This window comes from Podarcis filfolensis (genome assembly GCF_964270895.1).
Source record: "Podarcis filfolensis genome assembly, chromosome: 1".
NCBI lineage: Eukaryota > Metazoa > Chordata > Lepidosauria > Squamata > Lacertidae > Podarcis > Podarcis filfolensis.
In genome coordinates this window covers 7,710,274-7,736,281 of record NC_139604.1, presented here as the reverse complement: position 1 = coordinate 7,736,281, position 26,008 = coordinate 7,710,274, and the positions used below count along the sequence as shown (strand labels likewise).

Genomic DNA, 26,008 nt, shown 5'->3' with positions numbered 1-26,008 from the left:
TCATCAAATAACGGGTACATTGTTTCTGTAGCCGTCCTGTTTCCTCTGACCTGGGAATGGCTAGAATTCTGGTCCTTTCCACTCTCATCTGCTGCTTATTGCCATCCTAACTCCATCTCTCTCCTCATCTGGCAGGCTGCATATGTACTTTTTCAAGGTGACATGCTTGCCTCCATCTTAATTGTTCATCTCCCACCCCTTTTTTCCTGGAACCTCTTAAATTGGGAGTCAGCGACGGTGTGGTTTGCTCCTATTTGCAGAACACACTCAGAGTGCAATTCAGCAATATATTTAAGAGGCGTGTTTTCTAACATTTGTGCTGGTCTCGGTTCCAGGTGTAGCCGGTGAAACAGAATTTAAGCAGGGAGAGCTTTTTGCACAAAGATTAACATTTGCAAAAGCTGGGACTCAGATACATTAGTAAAGAAATGATTTGACTGTGCTATAAACGTGCGACACCAGATGTAACCAGAGAGCAGAAAAAAATTATGTTTTTTCCCCATAGGGTTTTTAATTTTACTTTGTTATAATTTCTGACTTTTTTGCCTGTGTGTAGATCCACCTCAGTTTATATTTGCATCTCAGGCTGCTGTTAAGAACACAGGTTTGGGGCTGGCATTATAAATCATCTAATTACCAACTTTATGATGGATTCTGCTTTTGTGTCATTAAGAGCAGCTGGCAGATAGAAATTTAGCAGGTGAAGTTTTTCCTTCAAAGAGGAAACACCTCCACCTGCTTGGTTTCGGAACATCACGCAACTCTCTACTTACTTCCCATTTGACAAAAAGTTTGTTGGTGTCCGCATGAAAAAGAATTTGAAGGTCCTGGTGGATTAATACCACTGTTCCCTCACTTCTGACTACAACTAAACAACAGAACTGGGTAAAAGAAATCTCTTTGAATGTTCATTAAGTACCAGATGGAGCAGTGCAGCTTTGAGTGCAGACTGAGGCCTAGAGAAGAAATCTGAAAATGAATCTTCTCACAAATGGCCTCTTGAAATTCCCCACCTTATTTGTGGGCTGAGAATGTGGAGAGACTGGTTCACTGAATTTATGCAGGGGGAGGCTGTGGCGGCGACTTCTTGTCACCCGCACAGACATGGAACCCGGGGCATACCTATAGCTGTCAACTTACAGATTTGAAAATAAGGGACCAGCAGCCTCGAAAATAAGAGACCAGCAGCCAAAATAAGGGATTTTCAGAGCACAGGTATGTTCAACTTCTGAGCCCCTCCCAGCCAAAGCCAGAAAGCCCAGCCAGCAGCCAAACAAAGCCTCAAGCGGTGGTTCCCACAGCGCAGCAACCCGGCAAAGGGGATGCAGCAAGGAAAACCACCATCACCTCTCCGCTGGGAAGCGCTGAGCAAAGGCGAGTCCCCAGGCAACACGGCCGGTTTGATGGGCACAAGGCATGCAAGCTCCACCCCTCAGTCGTTCTTAGACTCCTTATTGGGTGAGCAACGTAGCCAAGCAACACAGTTGGAGACTCCCTCCTCCCTGGCCGGCAGGGAGGGAGGGAGAGGAGCTGCTTCCTTTGAAACCCGGGAAATTTAAGGGACATCATCAATAAGGGACAGCAGCGGGACACAGCGCTGGGATAAGGAAGTTCCCCGCCAAATAAGGGACAGTTGACAGCTATGGGCATACCACCCCCCATGACCCCCTGTTGCGACGCCACTGGGGGGAGGCAAAACTGTCCAAGTTTCCTGGCGGTGGAATTTGCTACTAGAAGCAGCACAGCTTCCCTCCACCCCAACGTTTAGGTGTTTTTGATGCTGCAAGCACCACCATTTTGCATTCTCCACACTGGCCTGGATCCAGCATCACTCCAGAGCATTCTGGGAAGAAAATGGCAACTCACTGCCACCGTTCCCCTCCCCCCTGGCAAATGAAATAAATGGTGGAGGCGATTAGGAGAACTTTCTGCAAAATGGCTTTTTCTAAGCAGATTGTGGGGGGAGAGAACCACACGTTTCTTCAGAAACATGTCTTCTGAGAACTTTCAGATCACCAAACTGAAATCACAAAAAGGACAATCTGGAATGACTGTTGCTACTGGAGCACAATGCACACTAGTCCCAGGCAGAAATTGAAACATTCAAGATTGCACCATTCAGCAATTTGATTTCCAGTCCCCTCAAAATTTGATTTGTACCAACACGTGCCCATGATGTTACAGAGCGAACTTCAGCAGAGTTAGAAATTTCATTCTAGGAGAACTCATTGAACTCTCAATTGACTTGTATGTCTGAATGACAGAGATAAATCTATCATTGGTCACCACCCAGTTACCTTTCAGAATAAACAGAGGCAGCGGCTACAGCTATACCAGATACTTGCTATGGCATGTGCGGACGTAGAACTATTTATTCTACCAAAAGGCTGTGGGGAGCTGGCAAAATTGCTCTCAAAGTTTTGGAATATGTTGCGGTGAGGGTGGCAACTGGGCAACCACTGGAAATTCAAGATCATTTTGAAACTTCAGCTCAGTATCATTCCAGAAATGTGGGGCTGCTGAAGTTCTGCAACGGGAAGGAGCTGAGCAAAACAGACAAGTCTGCATAATGTGCATAAATGTTTCAAGTGCTTTTATTCACCTGGGTTTTAAAAAGAATGTTCATTTCAGCCTTTTATAATCCCTCATGGAGTAAAAATGCCTCTTGCTTTGAACCACTATAGCTAATCTGCATTGTATTTCATGCTCCTGAGGTGAGCCCTTTGTGCAAGAACGTAAAATTTGCCCATACATTTTCCAGGTTCTTCTCCTGAGGGCTAGAAATTTGGAGAAAAACAAAAGAAAATAATGAAACCCCCAAATCCTCGGGATTCTGTGAGGACTCCCACAAGGGAGTTTGAGGCCACATACATAGGATTCTTTGATATAATCACTTACCAATGCATGCCTTGTACATTATGCATATTCTGAGCACTGCCATCCAGAGCAATACGACTGGCCTTCAAAGTAGCAGCTTATAAATCCTTTAGGTGAGGTTTTCACTCTAATAAAATAAACCAAGGCTACTTCACAGCAAGATTTATTAATACATCCAAAAGAAAGAAAGAAAGAAAGAAAAATCATTTTCTCACACTATATACAGATAATACATACCAGTGTTTTATACACATATTACATCCGTTTTTACACAAGAATATACATAAAAATGTAAACTTCTGTATACAAAAACCCTTAAACCAATTAAAACAAGGACCAGATAACCAAAGACCAATCTTATAATTTCATTGATTCTTTTTTTCTTTTCTCTTATTAATGGTAATACAGTACATTCATTGAGAAGTAAGAGGAACATGTGGCTCTTCCAATTTAAAAATCGCAAAGGGCAGCCTCGTTATCCACCTCTGGAATGCTGCCTTGGAAATTGTGTTAAAATGCGGATTTCTAGCCACGCTGGAATTTTTTCAGGGATACAGGTGTTGTTCTCGATTGTTGTCCCCATCCACTCGTATTTAGATTAGGCATCGTATCTGCGGTTTCTGTGTGTGTGTGTGAATGCGTGCCACGTCAACGGAGTAGGCTCCCTTTAAACGGTTGCTTAAAGGTTTTCGTTGCTAAGAAAAACACAAATCGGCATGTGCTGGGATGGGAACCGATGGGCGTAGGCTGCTAATCCTTGCTACCGTGCAGGAGTAACTCTGGAGGACATGTTAGCGTTAGCAAGCTGAACCACCCACAAGACGCTGCTACCTCACCTTGCTTTTCCCACTGCAATTTCTTCCATATTACAAGTGGCTGCCACAAAGTGGTTGTGTTAGGAGGCTTCTTCTGATATCAAGCTGTTAAGGACATTAGCTTTGAAATGACACAAATGCCCACTTTTTCAAGGACAACCTTAAGAATAGACCAGAGCACGCCATCCCTTAGTTTTCTGGCCAGCCCAATTACCGTATTTTTTGCCCTATAAGACTCACTTTTTCCCTCCTAAAAAGTAAGATGAAATGTGTGTGCGTTTTATGGAGCGAATGCAGGCTGCGCAGCTATCCCAGAAGCCAGAACAGCAAGAGGGATTGCTGCTTTCACTGCGCAGCGATCCCTCTTGCTGTTCTGGCTTCTGAGATTCAGAATATTTTTTTTCTTGTTTTCCTCCTCCAAAAACTAGGTGTGTCTTGTGGTCTGGTGCATCTTATAGAGCGAAAAATACGGTATTTGATGACTTCCTCCATTCCAGCTTCATCTGGATTGCAAAGGTATTTTGGCTTCGAACGGCTCAAACCGGCTGTGCTTTAAGCATATGTTCTTAAATCTCCACCCCTCCCATCATTTTGTACCTGAACACACTCGTTCGTTCCGTTTGGACATAGGGAAAGAGAGCTACGTAAGAGTATGGTGTAGAAAACGGGCCCAGAAATTCTTAGAAACGGTTCTCACCGAAGAACTTTCCGACTGAATAAAAAGTATGACTCATTTCCAGACATTTCTTTGTAAAAAATAAAAAAGTCGCACCCTTGAAAGGGATGTTAATTGTGGTAGAACAATGAGGCAATACTGTTTTCCTGTAGAGGCATCAAAATATACCATCTCCTCAGTGAAACCAATGGTAATAAATGCGCAAGGTATACATTGATGGAGGCATGCCAGTCGTAGGAAAATTTGGAGGGAAACCTCTTCACAGCAAAATGCAAATCTTTACAATTTTAAAAATAGGGTTCAAATGAAAGGCAATTTATTACAAACGGGATCCCACACTAAGAAACAGGCACCTTCCCTTTTGACACCAGGCAGCGTTTAACAAATCAAATTCCTTGTTAAGAGACAATTTCAAATGGCTTTTGATAATCATAAATATTTTCTTCTTTCATTTATGACATATAACTGCAACTGCAGCTTGGCTACTCCAGAAGGGACAGCATTTTGCTAAATGTCAGAATTGGACCAAAATCCACATAAAACATAGCTATAATCTCATGTATTCATGAATTTAGAATGAGATTGGGGGGGAAGGGAATTGCATACATATATATTTATGCCCTGAAATAGTGTGTTTTTTATATATACATATACAAATACAGAAACATGTAGCCCTACAATATTGACTCTTTTGTTGCGCATGGACACAAGGGGATGTTGGGGGCCAGAAGTTACTTTTAGTGCTGGGGGGGGGGGGATACAGATTATATGGAAAGCCCTGAGCATTGAAGCCCAGAAAATGTAAAGGGGTAATTGTACTTCAGAAATGGTTATGAATTTTAGTGAGATTTATGTGCTATGGAATGGGCTGGATCGTCTATTGAGAACTACAGAAATCCAATTTAGAGGTGATTTTTCCATGACCGCTTGGCTCAACATTTAAAGCTTAAGGTGAATTACATCTGGCTGCATAGGGAAGTGGTTGTGTTGGACAGCCAACACAACTGAGCTCTCCTTTCTGCATGCATCCTTTGTCATGTGCTGAAAAATAAAGATGGATAAGCCATGGACCACTAGGATGAGATGTAATGATGTATTTTGAACCATCCCTGTCCTGCTTTGTCCTTTTGGCCATGCAAACAGGTCTTTAGTTTAAAATGAACACAAGAGGGTCTAATATGAAGAACATATTTGCAGACAAGCAGCTGTGTAACACTGAACTGAACCACATTAAATATCAATGACCCGGACTTTATATTGCCTCCATCCAAGGTGGAATTTCAGGTCAACTTCCAACATCCCAAGCAATGTATTTAGTAGGTAACTGTAAGAACTGGGAATTTTAAGAGGAAAAAGGCTGCCCTCTTGCACGCCCTGAAGAAAACAAAGGGGAATATAGAAACAAAAACATCTGAATATATATATATATTTGGGTTTATTTATGCTTTGGCATAATAAACCAACAAGGCATATGCTTTGAAAATAAAAAAGTTGATTGGTTACAGTGACTGGCTTTAAAATTAGCTGCTTTAAGAAAGGAGTAGCAAGACTGGACTTAACTTGGACCGTACTGAGTGGAAGCTTCTGTCTGGTTTGTCAGGACTGGGACAGGGCCAGATGAAAGAGGGGTCACTGAGGGAAGGGCCAGAGCTATGGAAAAGAAGGAGGGAATCTGGAAAATAGCTTAGAGGGCTTTCATATTAGAAACAAAAGCAAATACAAAAAGAGAAGTCCATGCTAACAAAAGGAGTGGCCATCAAGCAGTAGTTTTAAGTCATCCCAAACCCCTCAAATGGAACTACAATTTCGGCTTTCTACACGTAGAGCTTTATCCCAGACACATACTCATTGTAACATATCTTGTATATGTGTGCCGCATGTATATCTAGCATGTGGACACAAACCTGCACACATCTATAGAACTAGAAGTCTCACATTCGTATTTTCTACATGGAAAGGGCAATTCCACATTCAGCGAAGTGCTGCCACATCCGATATACAACTCTCTGTACACGTATACACAAAAGGAGTCTACACTTCCCCATAAATAAATTTACTCTGGTACTTCCCGTGTTCCCCAACTCACAGGAAGCAAAGACCATAAACAACCCCACATTTCCTCTTCTCGTTGCATGCATATGTACAAGGAATATGATGTTCATAAAAATAATTGGGGGGGTATTGGAAGGGGGGTAATCAGGCTTAAGAAATATATATCTCCTGTTTTGCAATGAAATCTGTCCTCAGAAACCCTGTAATATACATGTGTGTATGAAGAGTAACTTGGGTGAATGGAGATGTTTTAATGACATGATTTTCACAGCACCAGAAACTTGCAGCATAAAAGGCATAGCTGTTCTCAGCTTGGGTGTTACAGTTTTGTGTATCCAAATGAGAAAGGGACTGAGCGAAAATGGTTTGGGTCTCTTGCGCACAATTTTTAAGGGCCGTGCAGATGCAGTACAGTCATACCTCGTGTTGCGTTAGGTTCATGTTGCGTCTTTTCGGCTTGCGAACGCGGCAAACCCAGAAGTGTATGCTTTCGGGTTTCGCTGGGCACATGTGCACAGAAGCGTTCTGCACGCTTCGCACATGCGCAGAAGTGCTCTATCGCACACGTGCGCAGAAGCGGCGCTCTAGTTATGGACTTTTCAGGGTGCGAACGGCATCCCGGAACGGATTGAGCCCGTAACTAGAGGTACCACTGTATTGGCTGCCTGCAAAGTGAAACTAGCAATGTCAAAAATGGGCCCTGGGACACACTTTCCCTCCCCACAATCTCCCTACAGCCGCCACCCCCTCTATATCCTTCTACAGCACTTAAGCTGTCTGTCAGCACCTAAAGAAGCTGTGTTTCCACAAAACACTAGACCATAATTCATTCTTTCATGCACGATCCCCAGGCTTCCTTTCCCCCTTCTGGCACAGCTGAGAGAAAATGATAGAGGTATTTGATTCCACTTTCAACAAACTGTGATTTGTCATCATTTCTGAACCTGGACAAACCATGGTTAGCATATAGTTAATGCTTATTGAAACAAGTCGGTTTCAGACAATGTCTGAAGCAGTCAGACATGAACTCTGGAGTTTTAAGAAGGCTGATTTCATAAAGTTTAAGGAACTACGAGGTGAAGTCCTGTGGTCAGAAATACTCAAAGAGAAGGGAGTCCAAGATGGATGGGAGTTTCTTAAAGGTGAAAATATTGAAGGCACAAAGGCAGACAATTCCAACAAGAAGGAAAAGTGGGAGGCAGCTAAAGAAACCAGTGTGGCTGCATAAGGAGCTTAGAGATGAGAGGAGATTTAAGAAGGGCATATATAAGAGGCGGAAGAAAGGGGAAATCACAAATAAGGAGCATACATGAGTCGCCAAGAGTTACAGGATGAATGTCACGCAGGCTCAGAATGAGCTCAGGCTTGCAAGAGAGGTTAAAAATAACAAAAATAACATTTATTTGGCTATGTTGAAAGTAAGAGGAAGAACAAGCAAGTGGTAGGTCCTCTGCGTGGAGAAGGTGGAGAAATGCTATTGGGTGACAGAGAGAAGGTGGAACTGCTCAACATCTACTTTGCCCAAAAGGACATCTACTCAACATCTACTCTTGACCCAAAAGGAAAGTGATGCCCAACCTGGTGACAACAGAATAATGTAAGGAGGGAGCTGCAGCCCAAGATAGGAAAAGAACAGGTGAGGTCCCTGCAAAATGGAAGCAGGCAAATGTTCTTCAAAAGGGGGGTGGGGTGGGGAGAAGACTACCAACCAGTGAGCTGGCCATCGATACCAGGAAAGGTTGTAGAACAGATAATTGAACAGTCTTTGAGCACTTAGAAAAGTATTCTGTTATTAGTAAGGCCCAGCATGGGTTTCTCAAAAATAAGTCATGCCAGAAGAATCTCATTTCTTTTTTACAGAGTTGCATGTTTGGTAGATCAGGGGAATGCTATGGATGTAGTTTATCTTGACTGCAGTAAGACTTTTGACCATATTCTTGTGGAGCCATTGGTAAAATGTAGACTGGACAAAGTAACTCAGGTGGATTTGTAGCTGGTTGACTGACTGAACCCAAAGCGTGCTCAATAATCGTTTCTCGTCATCCTGGGGAAAAGTGACAAATGCAGTGCCGCACAGTTCTGTCCTGGGCACACTGCTCTGCAACATCTCTATAAACAACTTGGATGAAGGAATTGAGGGGATGTACAACCAATCTGCAGATGGCATCGAACTGGGAGGGGTAGCCAACGTGCTGAAGGCAGAATCGGGATTTCAATAGGGACAAATGTAAGGTTCTACACTTAAGCAGGAAGAAGCAGCTCACACGTATAAGATGGGGGACACCTGGCTTATTTAGGAAAAGGATCTAGGGGACCTTAGTGGACCACAAGCTTAACATGAGTCAACAGTGTGGTGCAGCAGCAAAAAAAAAAACCCTAATACTATTCTAGGCTGCATCGACAGTGGTGTCCAGATCAAGGGAAGTAATAGTTCTGTTCATTTCTGCCTCCACACTTGGAGTACTGTATCCAATTCTGGGCACCACAATTTAAGAAGGATGTTGACAAGCTGGAATGTGTGCAGAGGAGGGTGACCAAGATGATCAAGGGTTTGAAACCAAGCCTTACAAGGAAGGAAGAGAATTGGGTACTTAGCCATCTTCAGATATATAAAGGGCTGTCACATGGAGAATGGAGCAAGCTTGTTTTCCGCTGCGTCAGAGGGTAGGACCCAGAACAATGGCTTCAAGTTACAAGAAAGGAGATTCCAACTAAACATCAGGAATAACTTTCTGGCAGTAGGAGCTCTTTGACAAGAGTAATGGATTCCCTTGGAAGATGATGGACTCTCCCTCCTTGGAGGTTTTCAAGCAGAGGTTGGATGGCTATCTGTCATGGATGCTTTAGCTGAGATTCCGGCATTGCAGGGGTTGGACTAGATGACTTGGGGCAGAGGGGTCCCTTCCAATTCTACAGTTCTGTGATTTGATGGTTCATAATTCTGGTATGATTAAATAGATGACACTTACTACCATTCCAGATTTGAACATTGGCCATATTTGGATGATCCTATCTTGGCTTAGTAAGTCAAGATATAAGTAAGTTTTGTTTCCCAGGCACATAGCTCCTCCCTTCCAATTTATTGAGGGTTTGTCATTGACCCAGTTCAGATATCTGTATCTGGATAAGCCAAGATATGAATGTTTTTGTCTGCATCCACAGCCCCATTAATTTTTTCTTCAGGAAGGCTCTAAGTAAACATAGTTTCCTGCATTATTCAAACTGGAAAACTATGATCATTAGCTTCAGAACAAGCCAGGATCCTAAACCATCTCCGGACCATGGTTTAAGCTCCTCATTTGTTCTGAAGCTTCTAACAATAGTTTCTCCGTTTGGACAAAACAGGAAACCGAGGTTAATTAGAACCTTCCTGGTACGGTTGCTTAATCTGTGGAATGAAAAATCTGTGTACATAAGAGGCCTGTTCATTTCTTGGCTTATTAAGTCAAGATATAATCATCCCAATCAGATGATTTGCAAACTGCAGTTAGTTGAAAATGGAATCAGATGCTTCCAGCCTTGTTCTTGTGCCTGTGCTGGAGGAGAAGAGAGCTAGATCATGCACAAAATGTTAAATTACAGTTTAGTGTGACACGCAAACCACATGTTTGTGTTTAGTGCTACGTGCAAACCACATGCTTTTTTGTGGTTAAGGCTATCTGCAGTTTCCTTTAAACTAGAAAGGGTGCCAAGTGAGTTTGAGAACCTGGCTCAAGGCATATCCTGGATGTGCCTTAACAGTGATCAGTACTGGTGCTGACAAACTGCTTAAATACTATGAAAGGAGGTGAGGCATGGAACTCTTCTCCACGGTGGGATGTGTCGGGGGAAAGAAATGTGCACAGTCTTCTGCAAACCATGGTTAGCAAGGAGCCAGAGTTACACCCACATTGGCCCAAGTAAGAATTCCAGTCCCCTCAAATTATCAGTAACTAAAATGGTTATTGGAGTGGGTTTCTTTGGGGTTGAAAGTAGCATCAGTCCTGTATAAAAGCCCCAACCAAGCATTTTTCAGACACTTTATCTCCTTCTGAAATACACTATATAGAGCTTTGATGTGAACACCTAATATGGAGACAAAAACCCATCTACCATGAAGGTTCAAAATAATCTGATAACAAGGACAGTGTTTAAAAACGGGAGGAAGAAAACTCTAGAACTACCCTGAAGTAGTACAGTAGGTTCCCATGGCTGACATTCCCACTAGATATATATCCATTTTAAATTCTCCTTCATCAGCACGCGCTTTATTTAATCTATATTTGTAAAAGGCTGTCTTGGAAAAATGGCATTTTCTGTCATTTAAACGGGGCTCAATGCAGTTGGGAGTCAGAGATTAGAAAACAAACCAAGCAAACGAGCAACATGATATCAGAGTTAGCCTTGGAACAGAAAACTGTATGTAGTTTGGTTATTTGAACAACGGTGAGCACGAGAGGAGCCCCAACTAAGTGATCACATTTCCACGATATATTCTATCACCCCTCAACTACTTTTCTCTTTACAAAGCAAAACAAAAACAAAAAAGCCCCGTAACCTACATACAATATACACATTCATGTATCACACATAGTTCCCCCAATGCATATTTTGTGTGTATACAGTAAACATACGTGCACAAAAGATACCTAAGTTCTATTTATAAGTCACAGTGGGAATTCCTTTGAGAGGAACGGAGGGGGGATTTCCTGAATAAGACACTGTGGATCCCTAGATTTTAACATTTCAACCTTTGAACTTCCAACTTGCAGAGCTAACTGGAAATGAATATATTTTTGAAGGTCAAGGGGAAGGGAGTCTTACAAACTCGGTTCGCAATTCCCAGCTGCAGTTATTGGATTTCAAATGTGATCTACTTACCCTGTAACTAAAAGCACCTAACCATCATAGGTACAAACCACAGATAAATTATTGCAGAATAACAGACGTCCTCAGAGGGAGAATATATGGGTCAAGAAGGGTTTTATGTTTTGTCAATGCAAGATACCATTTCCCCCCTTACATGTTTTAGATTTTATTTATATATTTATATCTGCAAGGTAGCAAAGAATAGCTGTACACCTTGACACGGCAAAGTTCCAGTGTAAAAAGGTGCTTCGTTGAGGGTAAGGGCAAATTGTTCTTCTTTTTTAAAAAAAATGTGTATAATTTCATAGCTATTAAAACACATATGCAACATAATTCATTACACTCAATAGCTTTTTAGTATAAAACTTATAATTTATGAGGTGATGTTAATAGCATAAATTAATATACCTTTTCTCTTAAAAATCTACAATAAGTATTCTGAACACACGTGGTGCAGGCAGGGAGGAAAGGGAAAGGGGTGTTCTTAAATAAAAGCTTAAAGCTAAGCATTATGGGATGGGGTGGGGGAATATTTTGTATGGTGGACTTGAGCACAGCTTCCGCAAGAGAACAGCCACCAGGCCATGAGACCCAGAAACGAATTCACTTTCTGGTGTTCATGCTTTGATGACGCTCTCCTGCAAAAATTTCTTCTTCGCAACTACTTTTATTTTAACTGCCTTTATTTCCACAAGGAATCCCTGAGACATGCCCAAAAGTGGACAGTGATAATCACCATTCAGAGAAACTGGTTCAACCCTCTTCCCTCAACAGAAACGAGATACTCCTTAGCATAACACAACTGACCATCTTTTTCAACCATTTCCTAGTTTGTTTTCTTTTAAGATGCTAAAATCCAGGAGTGAGCTGCACTGTCTTTTTGACAACACAGATTTGGGGACAATGACTGTGGGGTTAAAAAAATTGGGAGCCCACCAACCAACAAGACGGTGAAGACACACCAGCAGACCAAGTTCAATGTATTAATCCAGCTCATACAATTTAAGAGTGTGTGTGTTTATTTGTGTGTGCGCGCGCGCATGAACACATACATGCATGTGTGTTATAAGGGGTTAGAAAGGAGGAGTTGCACTGAGTTGTTATTTTTCTCTTTTTTTCAGCCCTGAGTTTTCTCACTCTAGTTCCCTCACATTCTAGGAAAGATATTTCATAATTATTAGCTGTGTGTTATAGACTTTCCTTATGCTGCCCTCCAGTGGCAATGCAAAGCATATTCCCTTCTTATGCATTACCACGTGTTCTTAGTTCTAAACCGGAAATCTACAATGTACACAACCAAAACAACAGGATTCACGCAGCAGACCGTTTACAACAGACATAAAATAAAGCAAGTTAGTAAGTTCTTACTTTCAGACCTGGATATCAAGAGGAGAGAACCACCGATTCTACCTCTTTCTTTTTCTTAATGCATAAAATACTAGCTTACACAAACAGTAGGTGTGTTAAACGTTACTATTTGTCTTTGTTCATAAGGCAGGGTTTATTGAGAACCAACAAACAGTTAAGCATCCTGGAATAACGATTTGGGGAGGGGGTTTCATACAAGCACCACACCTTAAGCAGGCATTCTTGTCAAGCGATTTCATTAAACTTTCTGAAATGACGTCCCCGAGGGACATTCCTACTTTACAGGGAAATTACTTTTATAGGATTTTATCCTCGCACATCATCTTGCTTAACCACATATGGAAACATCATGTTCTCTATTAATGAAAACCATGTCATGACACTAGGTACGATCAAAACTCCTTAAAAGAAAACGAATTCACAAGAACAAGAGATGTGAATTAAAAGCGAAGAGTCATAAACCAAATTTTGCTAGGAACCCTGAAAATTCCAGCCTCTTGACAAGACAGATTATAAAGAAATTATCCATGCAGTACATTTGTGGCCCATAATTTAACTACGAGAGAACACAAGGGCGGTGTTTTGAAAGGGAAGGATTAGTAACGTAAGCAGCGTTAGGAAAATGTAATGGAGAAACAGGATCTGCTGCAGGACACTTTTGATATGAACAATGGTGTTTCCTTAAGGGAATTATGGAAACTGTAAAATCCTGCTGTGAGATCAAAACAGGGACCTGCGCTTCCAAAGCTGACTTGATTATAGTCTGTCTTCCGCCTAGATGTGTAGCTGCTGTAGCCTTGCACATTTTCCCACTATGTCACATGCAGAAGGCTGGCGTCTTTGTGTTAAGTTATGCATGCAGGACTTTGCCCTGAATGTGAGCAAGAACCACGCTGGCTTCTTTTTAAAGACAGGCTGTGAACATCACTGAGAAGGAGCAGAAAGGTTTGCTGCAAATTTTGCAACTGGTCTGTTTTGCACTCCCAGCCTGTGCATTTTGCCTTCTGGCAGCAACCCCTCAAACTGCATGGAATGTGGTCTTGGAAGGTCCCCCAAACTTTAAGAGGTTGCAACAGGCATGGGGAGGCTGAAAAGCCCTTGCACACGCCCAGAAGACATCAGTCTTCAGATCCCAATCATTATCCCAATAATATAGCACCAAATGAAATTTATAAAGAGGAGTTTTGTAGTTTGCCAAACCAATTTACATTCCTGTGAGAGCTAATCACTTGATTGGAAACAAAAAGAGGGAACTGAATGGGGCTTTCCCCCCCTTTCCTATTTAGCACAAAAGCCAGGGGTTTTTTTGGAGGGGGGAAATCATTTCACAATACATTGTGCACTAAAGTAGAATAAAAGAAAAGGCTTTTCTTCATCTCGTTAACTGGCTTAAAACAGATACATTACAAATATAATTTGGAACACACTTAGATGTTTATTATACAGTTCAATTTCAAATGCAGGGAGGGATTTCACAAGGTTAAAAAGCATAAAAATGTTTTCCAGCAACATGTACTTTTATTTCCAGGGGCAAACTCCCTGATCCTCTCAAAATAATAAGCACAGCTTTTTAAAAGAAGGCAATAGTTCAAATTTATGGGATTCAGACAGGCAATTCCTGGAACCCTCCCCTGCCCAAAAGGTCCTGGGAGGAGGAGAATCTGTACCAGATTCTCACTTGAGCACCATTTGAAAGCGGAGTAGAAAAGCTAGACAGGAAACAACTGCTTCAGTCACAAAGAGAAAATTGAGCTCCCTCTTCATCCCCCACAGAAGACCAATTAAAATATTCCACTAGAGTGTGCCTTCTTCTCTCTTCGTATCTTTTTAAATATATTATAAAAAGTAGATGAAATTATGTACAGTCCAAACCTCTTACCATAAAATATAACGAAGCCCTGCTCTTAGGAGTAGATGGTCGTTCCGTCCATGTCTACTCCAGAAAACAAGAAATGATTGCAAGGATTGGCCTCCACTGAGCAGAACTGGACTTCAGGAGAAATAAATGGCATAATCTACTTTTGAGAATCAGTTCAGCTACAAGCCCTGTTTAAGGGCGGGGGGAGCAGCAGAGACCTTGTAGCTTGCTTGATAAAGAACTTTTTGTGGGCGAAGCAGTCATTATTCTGACAAACTCCTTACAGTTTGATTGCTGTGGATCTTCAGGGGGCATGAAGTGATAACAGTAGAATCTCTGACTTTGAAAATGTATTTATTAGCAAGACCACTGATTAGAGATAGGAGAACGCCAGCACTTTTCTTTTTTTTTCTATTAACTTCAGTAGCATGTGTTGTTTAGCATGCCTGTTCTTCTCAGACCTCACTCTGCACAAAAGATTTCTAAAAATATCTAAATATTCCCAAAGTATTACGGAGCACCGTAAGGGCTCACAGCTGCTGTAGGAATCCCCAGAAGCATTAAGTATCTGGAGACGGCTACAACTTTGTAAGATCACCCAGCAGTTCTGATCTCACATTGGTTTGAGCGGGGAAAGGGGCCCATGACACAATTCTGCCAGTTTCGGTTGAGACTTGGCTATGTTAAAAGTAATGCTCCATTGGAAAATGCCAACCCAACAACACTACTGCAATAATTGATCAGCTTTAGGAATTAGCATATGTTTTATCTGAGCAGGTACACCATTGCAATTAATTACAGTACTCAGTTCTGCTTTCTGTTCTACATACCAATGATATATATATATTTTATTTAAAACTCCCCACTGTCATAGATACTCTGAACCAACAAGTACAATCTCATGTCCTACAAATTCATCCTTTCTTCCATCCAACCCAACTTCAAAAACCAAATTAGCTTGCAGTATGAACGGTCGCTGGTTTCAAGATGGTCTTTCAGAACAGGAAAGAAAGGGAGGGAAACAACCTGTCATTTACCCATCAAATACACGCACACACACAAATACACACACAAACCCCTGCGCTCACAGAGGAGGTTAAGAGCCCAGTGTTAAGCTGACAGAATTAACAATTGAACTATGGTGTTGGTTTAAGTCTGCAGTGCCCAGTTACCAAATCAAAATGTTGATCCCCCTTTCATGCCATTTGCATTCTTTGAAATAAATCAACTTCTCACCTCTTGCCCAGATGCTCACGGGACTGGATACTCTGATTTGAGCCTTAGGAACATGCATTAGTTATATTTGAGGTATCATCTCACTTTTGGGTCTAGAGTCCATTGTATCTAACTTCTCATTTATCAGTCTAAGGCAGGACTAGGGAGTCTGCGGCCCTCCAGAGTTGCTGGGACTCCTCCCAATTTGCACCAGCAGCAGGCAGGATGGCCAGTGGTCAAGGACTATGGGAACTCGAGTGCAGCAACACCTAGAGGGTCACAGATTCCTCATCTATGGTCAGTTACATCATCCGGGACCTGTGCTGTATTCTTTTATCTGGGATATTTAACTGGCTAAGTATAACAAAATCTGAAAGGGGTAAATGAGCACCAATACAGAAACCAGCACATAAGATCAAGAGAGCAGAGCAGAGCAATGGGGAAACCCTGGTCTGCACTGAATCAGGACTTTTTGCCCCCTCTTTTTGTTTTAAATTTAAACGAAGTCTTTAAAAAGGAGATGACAAAAATCAGGAAAAGAGAAGTGGGCCAGGGTGGGGTGAGAGGGAACGGAAGGTCCCCCCAACTGCCTGAATTTTGCAGACAGACGAGCTCAGCTGGAGGTGGTGAAGGGAGCAGATGCGTTATTGGTACTAGTAGCTGTGGCACCTGTTACTGTGAAGCCTGTGGGAGGCGCTATGGAGCTGTGGCTTGGCTGCAGGTCCTTGGGGATGCCGCTGTGGGAGCTCAGCTGGTGGCCAAAGGCAGCGCTGAACTGAGGGAGCTGTTGCTTTGGGGAGGTGGAGGCCATGAGTTCAGAGGACCCAGGGCCCATGCCGCTGAAACTGGTCTGCGGCAACCCCGGGAGCACGCTGGAGCTGTTGGGGGTGACGGTGGCGAAGGCAGGCTGCGTGGTCTCTGAGTGCGACGTGCTGGGTGGCGTGGACAGGGAGGTGGAGAGCAGGTGTCCGTCGGCACCGAGCAGGTTGCTGAACGGAGAAGGGTCGCCCAGGCTGACGGGGAGGCTCCCCCAGTGAGTTCTGGGGTTCACCACGCCACTTAGCGGCACCTCCAGCTGCGAAGGGAGCAGATGTTGTGCTATGAGGGGCATCTCTGCGGAGAAGGTAGCTGCCAAGTTATCGCCAGAGTAGGAGGCGGCATGAGGGGACGTGATATGGTCACTGTAGGGCGACGGCACATGCTCGCTGTCGTAATGGCTTCCATGGGGTGAGGAGTGTGAATGGTCACTGCTGTATTGCTGTCGTGAGGTGATTAGGTCGTCTGCCTTGCTTAGCAGCTGGGCAGGGTGTGGCCTCTGGGAGGCATGGCTGCCATCGTGAAGTCCTTGAAATTGTCCGGGGAAGGCTCTCTCCCCAAGCCCACTCTGACTGATCAGAGTGGCAGAAGTAAGGCCAACGTTGGCTGGGGCAGAGAATTGCCCCTGAATCTGCCCTGCCAGGGGCGTAGGTGGGTTGGATAAGGTAGCAGAGCGGAGCAAGCTATCATCCAGGTCCAGGCTAGAGAAATTCTCGTCATGCACTATACGCCCATTCAGCAGCTCACCTAGATCCGCGTTGACTTCCCGGCTCAAGGACTGAATTCCTGAAGTTTCAGCACCCGTGGAGAACACCCCTATGCCTCTGTCCGATAGTTCTTGAACCGGCACGCCGTCTGTCTGTGTGAGCACTCCTATAGTACTCAGGCACTCAAGAGAAGTCACAGCCTGCAAGGCCCGTTCCAGCTCCTCTGCCTCTTCGGTCGTAGGGAGGAGGTCTCCATTTTTACCTGCGTTAAATTAAAGATATGTTAAGCAGTTGGCATACCTCTCGTAGGTGCATTCTTCCACTTCAAAAACAATTCATGCAATGGCTAGTATAACACCCAGTTTGACCTTTAAAGGCAAAGGTAAAGGGACCCCTGACCATTAGGTCCAGTCGTGACCGACTCTGGGGTTGCGGCGCTCATCTCGCTTTACTGGCCGAGGGAGCCGGCATACAGCTTCCGGGTCATGTGGCCAGCAGGACTAAGCTGCTTCTGGCGAACCAGAGCAGCGCACGGAAACACCGTTTACCTTCCCGCCGGAGCGGTACCTATTTATCTACTTGCACTTTGACGTGCTTTCAAACTGCTAGGTTGGCAGGAGCAGGCACCGAACAACGGGAGCTCACCCCGTCGAGGGGATTCGAACCGCCGACCTTCTGATCGGCAAGTCCTAGGCTCTGTGGTTTAACCCACAACACCACCTGTGTGCCCTAGTTTGACCTTTAGCTGCTCATTTTTTTAATTAACTTTATATGTGAGTGCATGAATTTATTTCCAGCCCATTGGAAGTGTTACCAGCCTGTTAGAATGAACCTACATGTCATAGGGTGGCTGGAGTGTATGTCTACCAAACAAGGCCATGTTCACACAGACAGGTTGATTACTTGATGACTGCAGCACCAAGTGGCAACTTGCATGTGTGAAAGAGCTGCCAAGGCAGAACTTTCATACCACTTCATTTTGCCTTAACAGCAGGCTCTGTTTCCACCACGGCATGCTGCAAGTCATCAAATGCATAAAACAAAATAAAACTGAGCGGTGCACATGCAAGCCCCTGGTCAGAAAACTTTATTACTGACAGGCAAGGCCTACCACAGTTCAGAAAGGAAGCTTAAGTGGGTTTAATACAAAGAAGAAAGCTCTCCCCTCTCAATTGACATTAAGATCTTCAGAGAATCATTTTGTTTTAGAGAAGATGACATTCTTTTAACTGAAAATGCAACAGATAAAAACAAGCAACATACATTGGAACATTATTTGTCAGGGCTATGTTTCTTCCATGGGATTGTTGCAAAAAATATGTAATACACTATCTACTGGAGAATTTGGTATCCTGAGACTCTGTTGGATTTTTAAATGCTGAGGGGCACGGTATACAGAGCCTTACCTACATACTATAGTATAGGCCGTGATATAGGATGGCCGTACATGGACAGAGCTAAGATAACGATCAAAGACATAAATAAAGGAGCCATAGTAAAAGCCAGCAACAGCTCTAAGCAAATGTTTATGTGAAGTTTAACAATTGGCACTGCACGCCAACCAACAACTGCATGCTGGTTTGACATGCTTCTGCAAGGATGCAGGCACACAAACACCCCAGTGTGAGTAAGCCATAATTTCACAATCTATACATCGGAAGTTCAATTTACATGGATTTTGTGGTCTGGACCTCCTTGTGTTGGGCTCACTTCAACTTCTAGCCCCAGACCTATTAACTTCGCTGACCACAGTGGAATGACATGTGATGTGTAATGAAAGAGGAAAAATCCCTATGCTGCAATCCCATAATAATAATAATAATAATAATAATAATAATAATAACAACAACAACAACAATAATTTATTATTTATACCCCGCCCATCTGGTTGGGTTTCCCCACCCACTCTGGGCAGCTTCCAACAAAAGATTAAAAATGATACTGGACTGCTCATATAAGATATTTCCAGATCGGGAAAGATTTTTTACTATTATTCATAAATGGGTCAGAGAGAGGTGAAGATGCTCAGCTGTTTCTGGAATTGTGCACTGCTTGCATTTGTCTCTGAACTGCTTCTATTTATTTACGTAGTATATTTATATCCTGCTCTTCCAACAATGCCCTTCAGGGCACCTGATAATGAAAAAATAAAAACATGCAATGAAAACCCTCAATAAAAAATACAGAAGGATTAAAAAAGAGCATGTTGAAATTGTATTGATGGTTAAAACGGGCTTGTAAAATGAAAATGGGGTGGTATTGAAGTAATGGGAGAAAAAGAAAACACAAGGAGCCTCTAGATTTGCAAAGACAGGGCACTGCAGCTAAAAAGTCCCTGCCCTTAGTCACCCCCGCCTTAGTTCAGAAAGTGGGCAAGGGAGGAAAATACCCAGATAAAAGACTGTTGTTCAGATATTTGAGTAACGCAGCGTGGAATTGTTATGTTTTTAGGCAGTGGAGCAACATGGACAAACACTCCTGGATTTTTCAGTTCATAATGTAGGAAGCTTGGTCTTTTAAAAGTTAATATAATTAGATAGTTTTTATCTTTTCAAGCTGCACTGGCTCCTGGTGGAGTACAGGGTCAGATTTAAGGTGCTGCTTTTGACCTTTAAAGCCCTTCACGGCCTAGGACCCTCGTACCTACGGGACCGCCTCTCCCGGTATGCCCCACGGAGGACCTCAAGGTCCATAAATAGCAACCCCCTAGAGGTCCCGGGCCCTAAGGAAGTTAGATTGGCTTCAACCAGAGCCAGGGCCTTTTCAACCCTGGCTCCGGCCTGGTGGAATGTTCTGCCTCATGGGACCAGGGCCCTGCAGGATCTGATTTCTTTCCGCAGGGCCTGTAAGACAGAGTTGATCCGCCTGGCCTTTGGCTTGGAGCCAATTTGATTCCCTCCCCCTCTTTCTTTTTTCTTTTGATTCTCCTCCTGCGATGAGGCTACATTTTAATATTTTAATGTTTCAATATTTTAATGTTGTATTTTAATTTTGTTTTTAAGTTGTAATCATTCAACTTGATTTTATTATTGCTTGCAAGCTCCCCTGAGCCTGAACTTTGCTGGGGTGGGCGGGGTATAAATAAAAATTATTATTATTATTATTATTATTATTATTATTATTATTATTATTATTATAGTTGTGCTCTCTCTTTCAAAAGCTGCTCTTCCTAATAGCAAGCTTGTAATCCTTTTCAGTACCCTGGGTTGTATGCAACACTGTCGTTCCACTTGCAGAACACAGCTTCCCCCTGCTCTCCCTGTAGGCCCTCAAATTCCGCTTCACGGGGTTGGGGGACCCTCCAGAGCAGATTTTAGGATTCAGAGAGGAGCAGGAACTCCCATTGCATGAGCAGAACTCCGCCCACGCAGTGTTGGATACAATCAGTGGTTAACCTTGTCATAACTGCTTAGGAGGCTGGAGTTTTTTGGGGGGGGGGTTGCCCTTTAAACTTTTTTTTTTTTAAGTCTCTTCAAATTCGCAACATTTAAAATTCCCCCACAAGTACAAAAATTAATCACCAAGTTCAAATTCTGGTGCTTAGACAAACATAAAACTGGAAGCTACACAGTATTTACATTTATGTATTAAAAAAAAAAAGTCCTTTCCACAAATGGCTCTGTGGAATAGAAAAGCGTTAAGGGTATATGATCGTGCAATAATTGCACACCTATGAGTTCTCTGCAAAACAGGATTGAAGCAATTGAAACGAGAAAAGTATCTGCTTGACATTCAGAAATACAACGTACAGTGGTACCTCGGGTTAAGTACTTAATTCGTTCCGGAGGTCCGTACTTAACCTGAAACTGTTCTTAACCTGAAGCACCACTTTAGCTAATGGGGCCTCCTGCTGCCGCTGCGCCGCCGGAGCACGATTTCTGTTCTCATCCTGAAGCAAAGTTCTTAACCTGAAGCATGATTTCTGGGTTAGCGGAGTCTGTAACCTGAAGCGTATGTAACCTGAAGCATATATAACCCGAGGTACCACTGTACAGGCAAAGACCATTTCGCACAGGGGTTCCGTTCTCAGTTCCCGAATGTGCGTAACTATGCCCTTCCCTCTGCCGGATCCAAAAGGACCTACATGTTGGCAATCACGTGTCATTTGGACACACCTAAAACGGTCACGTAGAATCCTGGCTGACAGTTTGACTAGAAATCTGAACCATCGTTTTTCATCCTTGCACGTTTCGGCATTTTCCTTAATTGTACAAAGCCACTTCCGAGTCTAGGGAGGAGGTAGGGTTGCGGGCTTCACGCCCCTTCCCCACACTTGCGGGGGCTGGCTCCAGCCCCCACGATACCTGGGGGAATCCTCAGCCGCATCATTCCTGAGCCAGCCTATCGGCGTGGCCTAACTGCATTTAGGTCCAGCGCAGCCAAGAGACTCCCTCTTTGCCGCGCCGCAGCCAGACAGGTTTTCCCTTTCCTCCCACCCGTTAGGCTAGGCTCTCTGATGTTGCTATGAACTGCGGTTGGTCGCCGTCAAGGGGCCTGGTAGGAATTTTCCCAACTGGCACCAGCCACTTGGTCTTCGCCTACCTCGTAGCAAACCGTCACAACTCGCAGTATTGAGGTTAGGCATTAGTAGGGGTGTTATTCTATTGTTATGCAGATGAAGGGGGGAAGGAAGCGCCATCACCTTCCCCCAAAACAAAGGGTAGAACATTAAAGGATTCCGGGGGGCGTGGCCTTGTCCTAAGACTATGGAGGTGCAGGCCCCCCGGCACGCCCCCAAGTGGTAACTCCGGGGGGGGGGGGAGCTCCTAGCTGACGTGCCTCAGCAGGACTCCCCCTACTGGTGGTTAACCCTCACCGGACTTCTAGCAACAGGGCTGAAGCCGGTTAGCTGTTAGGACCAATGCCTATACAGCTCAATTCCTGTAATCAATATGCAAAGTATTGGAAGACGCAAGATCTACCCACTCTGGAAGAATGGCAGACGAAATTGATTGACTTTATGGGACTGGCAGAATTGACTGGCAGAATCCGTGACCAGGGAGAAGAATCGGCAGAAGAAGAATGGAAGAAATTCAAAGACTATTTGCAAAAATATTGTAACATCAAGGAATACTGAGTGATGTTGGGTTGAAATTAAGGGGTTATCAGCTGTACTGGTACAAAAGAATATGAAAAAATAGTTCTTTTTTGTACATAAGTTAAAGTATAAGTTACAATAATTTAAGAAGATGGATAGAAAATAAGGTTTATAGCTGTAATGCTATGAGATAAGGATTTGCTGGATGAACAATTTGAACTGGAATACAAGAAGGGGAGGTATGAGGAGGTCAGGGAAATATGTTATTGGAAAATATGATATGAAATTTATGTGTTTTTAATATTTTTTCTTTTTAATTTTTTTCTCTTTTTTCTTTTTCTTTGTGGTTTGTATAAAATGGAAAATTTTAATAAATATCTTTTTTTAAAAAAAAAAATCCTGTAATCAATAAAGTTGTGGCCTAATTCGACCCATTAACCCGAATTCTGGTGTCTCGTGTCTTTATTTCTGAGGGGGGAGGGGGGAACTCGCCATGCAATTTTTTTTGGAAGAAAAAAAATGTTGCCATTTCCTGCCACAGCACTGAGTTTTGTCTTTAATCAAGAGAGAAGATACCTTCAAAGAAATCAAAGTCTTGCAAGTCATCCGGCAGCCGTGGCAGGACGTCAGAGAAGTCCTCCTGATTCAATTCGAGGTCATGTGGAATGTCTGTGATTTCATTGGCGATGTCATCTGGCAGCTCATCTGTACTCAGCTCCGGTGTGGAAGGGCTCCTACAAAAACAAGGAAGACAGTCACCCCCGCCCTTTGGTCTGGCGCCGCGCTGGGCTCTGGTCTATTCTGGGATGCATATGCCCTTTCTCCACCCCACCCCCCTTTTTTGTTTTTTAAACTGTTCCCTCACCCAACTCAACTCTGAATGTATGGAGCCGTTGGAGCTGCCATAGATAAAGCTACTGCAGGATCTGGTATGGCTACAACTAAGATTTGTGTACAGCCCTGTCTCTTTTCTACCTCTGCAGGTGCACAAAAGATGGTACGGGATATTCTTGCTGGCGCAAGAAGACGCATGGCACACAATCCTATGAATGTTTACTCTCACGCAGTGCTGGGTAATGGCTATAACTATGACAGAAGAAATCACTGCACAGATGTGATTTCCAAGAGGGGCTTAAACATGCCTTGAAACTTAAAACAAGTTTCATGCTTCCAATCTTCAATGTTCTTTGGAAAACAGGGAACCCAGGCAGCAGGGATTCCTCCCCCCTGCTTTATCCACTTTTGGCTAAAATATGAGCAGCAAGTGATGATCTGCCGGGATTCCGCAACTCAGATCCTTGAAACGTCTGCATTGCTCTGAAAGCATAGCTCCATCCCAGGGCCCCAATGGTCTTAGTGGTCGTATTGGTTCCAAGGCGGTTCCCTCATTGCGAGAAGTGAGGTTACAGGGAACCAGACAGAGGGCCTTCTTGGTAGTGGCGCCCGCCCTGTGGAACGCCCTCCCTTCAGATGTGAAGGAAATAAGTAGCTATCTTCTTTTTAAAATACATCTGAAGGCAGCCCTGTTTAGGGAAGTTTTTAATATTTAATGCTGTATTGTTTTTAACACTTGATTGGAAGCCGCCCAGAGTGGCTGGGGAAACTCAGCCAGATGAGCGGGGTATAAATAATAAATTATTATTATTATATAAGGAGGATGCCTGACCCAAGGTTCTGGGAGTTGACCTAGAAAATACATACACACATCTCTTGGTCGTAAGAATTAATTGTTATCTCCAATTTTGAAACCCAGGATATAGTTTTCCCCTGGATTAAAAGTCTGAGAAACCCACTTTTAAACAATCTTCCTTCAAACCATAGTTTGCAGACAAGTGTGAATACATCCACTGACTTGCATAATGCTCCTCCAGCTACTATTTAGACTGGCTTATTAAAGTACTAGAACGGAGCCATTAAGCCGAGTTCTTTCACACTAATTTGTTCTACAGACTCTTCTGGAAAGATGTAAATCTGTCACCTATTTTGGCTTTTTCAATAATCTGAGACAGTTAAGGGCTGTAAAAAATGCACCATTCTGGAGCAAAAGTCTTCTTACTTGGTATGTCAATTTATTACAGTAGAAGAGAGCTCTACTGCATGAAAAGCGCCGTTACATCAGTAGCAGAGTATATTACGTCAGGTCATAAAGACTGGCCAAAAATGTCTACAAGTTGGCATGATAAATGCCCCCAGGGGACCTGGCCAGGCAGCAAGGCAGAGCAAACTGGAAAACAAACAAGTGATCGCTCTGCAAGTGTGCAGAATGAGTGTGCGCAACCTTTCCCCCTCTCTGCCGCCAGCCATAACCCAGCACTTGTGTGAGAGTAAACGTTCATAGGATTATGTGCTATGTAAGACCCACTGTCCTCAAAAGGGCTTGTTTTCAAGCAAGTATGTACAGAACATCAGAGTTGGTCTTCCTATTCCTCATAGAGGTAGCGTAGACTATGGGTGGAATTCAAACTAAGTCAATTGTTCTATCAGCGCAAGTGTTTTTGCTTGCCAGACAGAATTATATACCCTCTCCTCACTGCCATATGCTGTTCAGCCGGGGGGGGGGTCCCAATCTTGCAGAGCCAATTTAGTGGGGAGTGCAAGGGGAGGAAAGCCCTGTTGTGTGAGCATCACTCGTTCTGGATCTTGCTAGCACAACTATTTAGCTGAATCTGGACCAATACTCATTTACTTGGCCTATTTTTTTCCAACCGTATAGTTAAAGCCATGGTTTTCCCAGTAGTGATGTATGGAAGTGAGAGCTGGATCATAAAGAAGGCTGATCGCCGAAAAATTGATGCTTTTGAATTATGGTGCTGGAGGAAACTCTTGAGAGTCCCATGGACCGCAAGAAGATCAAACGCATCCATTCTGAAGGAAATCAGCCCTGAGTGCTCACTGGAAGGACAGATCGTGAAGCTGAGGCTCCAATACTTTGGCCATCTCATGAGAAGAGAAGACTCCCTGGAAAAGACTCTGATGTTGGGAAAGGTTGAGGGCACAAGGAGAAGGGGACGACAGAGGACGAGATGGTTGGACAGTGTTCTCGAAGCTACCAGCATGAGTCTGACCAAACTGCAGGAGGCAGTGGAAGACAGGAGTGCCTGGCGTGCTCTGGTCCATGGGGTCACGAAGAGTCGGACACGACTAAACAAAAACAACATTCTTTTCCAACACTACGCTGTCAACTTAGAAAATTAATCATAGCTGGGCTCTGACCGTATATGGGAGATCTCCATTGGCAGTGAGACGCTGGTGGGCATACTGAGGTTTCCTTGGGGCACAGCAGGAGGAATCGGTTTTTGGGGACGTCGTGGCCCTCGCCTTCTCTTTTTCTTGTGTTTTTTGGTAAGAGCAGGTGGCTTTGTTTTTTTCCTGGGTTTCCTCTGCTGCTGGTGCTGGACTTTGCGGGAGCTGTCTCCTCTCAAGAAGTTATCCTTTTTAGAACGAGAATGGGAAACACCAACACTGAACTGAGAAGCACTTTTCTTTCCTTGCCATTCCAAAGTGTGAACATCTCTATGGCATGCAAGTCGGAACAGACAACCCCTGACACCTTGAAAAGGGAACCATGGTGCCAAGCAAACCGTACTGCCTTTTGTACCACTGGCGGGAAAGAATCCAAAACACATTCAGACCAAACTATTTCGAAATTCAAATCATACGGGTTTAACATGTGGCCTTCAGGAAGTTTAGGATAGCACTGAATCAGAAAGAATGTTCATCAGAGTTCAAGGCAAGAAA

The 26,008-nt window shown here is 43.5% G+C and overlaps 1 protein-coding gene and 1 long non-coding RNA gene across 3 annotated transcripts in view; both read right to left on the bottom strand.

Moving 5' to 3' along the window:
- Positions 1-3,024: 3,024 nt before the first annotated feature.
- Positions 3,025-26,008, bottom strand: part of LOC310743435 — a 93,413-nt gene continuing 70,429 nt past the window's right edge. Inside the window, exon 2 of the long non-coding RNA XR_014539020.1 lies at positions 3,025-5,927. This is a non-coding gene — a long non-coding RNA (uncharacterized lncRNA). The remainder of the gene's footprint in view (positions 5,928-26,008) is intronic.
- The window catches only part of INO80D (INO80 complex subunit D), a 40,564-nt gene continuing 28,607 nt past the window's right edge, over positions 14,052-26,008 (bottom strand). For both annotated transcript variants that reach the window (XM_083627773.1, XM_083627772.1), the window contains exons 9-11: positions 25,484-25,701; positions 22,847-23,004; positions 14,052-17,494 (exon numbers count right to left, since the gene is read on the bottom strand). In XM_083627773.1, coding sequence (XP_083483899.1) covers positions 16,323-17,494; positions 22,847-23,004; positions 25,484-25,701 — 1,548 coding nt within the window. In that variant the 3' untranslated portion in view covers positions 14,052-16,322. The remainder of the gene's footprint in view (positions 17,495-22,846; positions 23,005-25,483; positions 25,702-26,008) is intronic.